General features: G+C 58.5%; 1 protein-coding gene across 1 annotated transcript; it reads right to left on the bottom strand.

The window, feature by feature from the left end:
- Window positions 1-595: 595 nt before the first annotated feature.
- On the bottom strand, window positions 596-2,797 carry PAQR7 (progestin and adipoQ receptor family member 7). Its single transcript, XM_005427093.3, has 2 exons — window positions 2,647-2,797; window positions 596-1,666 (listed from the first exon to the last, which is right to left on the bottom strand). Exon 2 carries the CDS (start codon window positions 1,633-1,635, stop codon window positions 604-606), a length of 1,032 nt encoding a protein of 343 aa, XP_005427150.1. The 5' UTR covers window positions 1,636-1,666; window positions 2,647-2,797; the 3' UTR covers window positions 596-603.
- Window positions 2,798-3,823: the final 1,026 nt, after the last annotated feature.

Here is a 3,823-nt window from a genome sequence, read left to right as displayed (position 1 = left end):
TCAGGGCAGCGGGATCGGGATCGGGAGCGGGAGGGGCATTGGGAGCGGGGTGTGAGCGGGGCCGGCGGGGGCAGAACAGCCCCGGCTTTGCCCCGGATCCACGGCGGGACATCCGCACCCGCCTGTTCCCTGCCTGACCTGGTGCTGGGGCTCCCATCGCACCAACCCCTGCTCTCCACGTGCTGCCAGAGCCTTGCCCATGCTGCTCCCAGCAGGGAAAGGACGGGCCCTGAACAACTCCCTCAGCCCTACAGGAGGGGCCTGAAGTGATATTAAATTAATTTGTCACCTCAGTGGTTTAACCGGCCTCGCCTTGGTCTGTTTGCATGGTTTGGAGTCTGACGGGGGCCAGATGGCCTCTCCTTATCTCTGCTGGGAGCCCTGGCAGCCTCCCAGAGCCCTCCCAGCCCATTGGGGCACGCGGACACTTTGTTCCAACTGTTTATTCAGAGCTGAACTGAACCCTGTACCATTCTATGAGCAAGCTGGATTAAAAAAGCATTAAAGCATCTCTCATTCTTACAGAAAGCACTTGCTGAGTAACAGTTCCTGAAGCAGCATGTGGGGGCTTGGGGCTGGGTTTGGGCTGAGCTCATTTTTTGTTTACTCCTCCTTGAGGCCCAGCTTGTTGCTCACCCTGCGGGCCATGTAGGCGGCTGTGAGGACGGAGCAGGTGACGGTGAGCAGGAACAGCGCAGAGAAGTCGTGAGCCAGGCCCTGCTGCAGGGAGGAGTAGATCTCCCTCCTGGACTCGTAGTCCAGCACCACGGCCTCGATCTGCGCCAGCGTGCACAGCACCAGGAACACGTGGAAGATCTGGTGGCTCTGCCCCACGAAGTGGCACCTCCCGGGGAACCACTTCTCGGGGTAGGGGTGGGAGAAGAAGAAGGCGGCCAGGAGGAAGAAGAGCACCTGGCACTTGTGGTAGAGCAGGGCGGGGTCGGGGCGCGCGGCCGTGCAGATGCGGTGCAGCACGGGGCTGATGTCCAGCAGGTAGGCCAGCCCCGAGGGCAGCTCCTGGCACAGCCGCCCGGGCAGCGGGCAGCGCGGGTGGAAGCGGAACTTGGCGTAGCAGGAGCCGGCGCAGGACAGCCAGGCCAGCGCCGCCGCCAGCGGCAGGAAGAACCCACGGACGGGCTGGTGCCAGCCCGGCTCGATGGCGTAGTAGAAGTGACCCAGGGCGCTGCCATACTGGTACACGGCCACCCCCACGTAGTCCATGAAGAAGAAGCTGTAGTGCCAGAACTCCGACTTGGCCTGCAGCAGGTGCGCCAGGCTGCTGCAGGTCAGGGAGGGGATGGAGGCGGCCAGGATGATGAGCAGGGGCCGGGCGTGCGCGTCCTGCCCGAAGTCCACGCGCTGCCAGAGGTGCTGCAGGCGCAGCAGCAGCACCAGCGCGGCCGCCAGGCGAGACCAGACGTTGACGGCCTCGTTGTGCTGCTGGCAGAGCGTGGAGAAGTAATAGCGCCAGGTCTGGCGCACGGGCCGGTAGCCGCCGTGGATGTAGGGCTTGCAGAGCACCGCGGGCACCTCAGCGCTGCTCACCGTGCCTGGGGACAGCGGCCCCAGCAGCCCCGGCAGCTGCCGCACGCTGATCAGGAGCTGGCTCAGCTTCCCCGGCACCAGCGTGGCCATGCTCAGGCCAAATTCTGCGTCTTTGTTACCTCTGGGAAGGAGAGAAAGTTCTGCTGTGGGGTTTCAATGTAATAATTGTCACAGACATCTTTTATGGAAAATCCTCTCCTTGGGATTTTTTCCTCCTGAGAAGCTGAGAGGCCTCAGGAACAAAATGTAAACAATGGTTATCTGCTGCTGTGGAATGCAACAGGTGCATCTGTGATTGGTCTCATGGGGTTGTTTCTAATTAATGGCCAATCACAGTCCAGCTGTCCGGACTCTCTGTCCGAGACACAAGCCTTTGTTATCATTCTTTCTTTTGCTATTCTTAGCCAGCCTTCTGATGAAATCCTTGCTTCTTTCTTTTAGTATAGTTTTAACATAATATATATCATAAAACAATAAATCAAGCCTTCTGAAACATGGAGTCAGATCCTCATCTCTTCCCTCATCCTCAGACCCCTGCAAACACTGTCACAAATAATCAACAAGCAGGGGGTGTTTAAATGCTCTGGTTGGGGATTTTTCCTGCGGAATCCTCAACAACAATGACAAAAAGGAGGCTGGAGGGAGATTTAAGAACCCCCGAGGTGCCTCTGCTGTGTGGGCAGCCCCAGGGACACGAGGCTGGGGTTAAAGGACAATAATGAACACACCAGGACACATCAGTGCCTGGCTCACCCCTTCTCTGTGGTTTGGGGACTGCTAAACAAACCAAGCATCCCAAACAAACCTCCCACTGCAGATTCCCCCTCCTGTAAACTGTTTGCAGTGTCTGTCCTTACAAATACCAACAAGTAACAGAGGCTGCAGCTCCTGCATCTGGAGTTTTACCTCCTTTTTTCAGCTCCTGATTTTCCAAGCAGCTTCCCACATCGTGGCCCTGTTGCACCACTGAGGTCCAGCAGAGTAATCTTTGTGAGCAGGAATTTCCATATTTACCTTTTGGAAGCTGCTGTCCTTACCCAGTGCAAGGCAGCCCTGCCAGCTTCCTCGGCCTTTTCATAAAAACTTATTGAGATTCCTTACCTGCTCTTGCTCAGACAAGTCCTGGAGAAAACCTGGTTCAAGTCCAGCTCCAGTGCTGCTCTGTGCCTCAGCCCCAGACAAGTGCCCTCATTCCAGGGACAGGAAAAGCTCTTCAAAGTTTGGGAATGGGAGGAGGTGGGGATGGGACTGTTTGTTTTAAAAACTCTGTAATTTCCTCATCAAGGTTAGGCTGTAACTCATTCCTGCCTGAATCCAAGGGGCACCGATGCAGAAAGGAAAACAAACCGGGCTCTTTGCTGCTCCATTTCCCTCCCAAGCGCCCTTTGCCCACCTGGCCGGGTCAGAGAGGCCCGGCTGGGGCAGGACCTCGCCCCGGCCACCCCAGCCCTCCCCGGCCCCGAACCCTCCCGAAAAGCCGCCACCTTCTGGGGCTGCCGGGGGAAATTCACCCCCAGAACTTCCTCCTGCTCTGAACCGCAACAGCCCCGAGAGGGCAAAAGCAGAACTGCCGAGTTGGGCTGTTTTGACCCAAATTCCGCGGGCAGCTTGGAGCAAACACTGCCCGGAGAACTTGCCTGGGTGCCGGGGGCTCGGCTCTCTCTCAGCTCTCTCAGCTCTCAGCTCGACCCCTCTGCAGCTTCCAGAAGGGAAATTCCTGCGGGAAAGGCGGCCCCGGGAGATGCCGCGGCAGGAGCAACAGGCAAAGGGAGCGGCGTTCACTTCAGCTCCTCCAAGACTTGTCGGAGCAGGATTTCATCCGCCGAGCTCTTCCCAGTTACCGAGCCTTGAGCAACGCTCCGTTATGATGGGAGCGCATCCTGGAAATCCTTCATGTGCCTGGTACTCCAAATAACAGCCTGCACCTCCGCAGAGCTGGGGTAACGCTGCCTCAGCCGCCTGGCGTTTCCTCCGCAGCGTTTCCTCTGCCCGGCAGCATCCACCCCACCCGCTGGATTTTTCTGCGATGATAAAGACTCGCCCCCGGCTGTTTACATCGCTGTTTGCTCCCGCCACACAGCGGCACAGCTTCCCAAAGCCTCCTAAAGCGCTCACAGCTCTCATTTTCCAACCACCTCGGGTTTTCTCCGGCTCCGATCAGCCCCAATCCACCTGAGCCCCGCAGACCCTGGGCAGCCCGGGATGGTTCGGGTTTTGGTTCCTCTCCCATCGCGGAGCCCCCGGGACCCCCGGCCCCGCCCCGGCACCTGCAGAACGG

This window comes from Geospiza fortis, unplaced genomic scaffold (genome assembly GCF_000277835.1).
Source record: "Geospiza fortis unplaced genomic scaffold, GeoFor_1.0 scaffold432, whole genome shotgun sequence".
Lineage (NCBI taxonomy): Eukaryota > Metazoa > Chordata > Aves > Passeriformes > Thraupidae > Geospiza > Geospiza fortis.
This window is presented reverse-complemented; position numbering and strand designations above follow the sequence as displayed.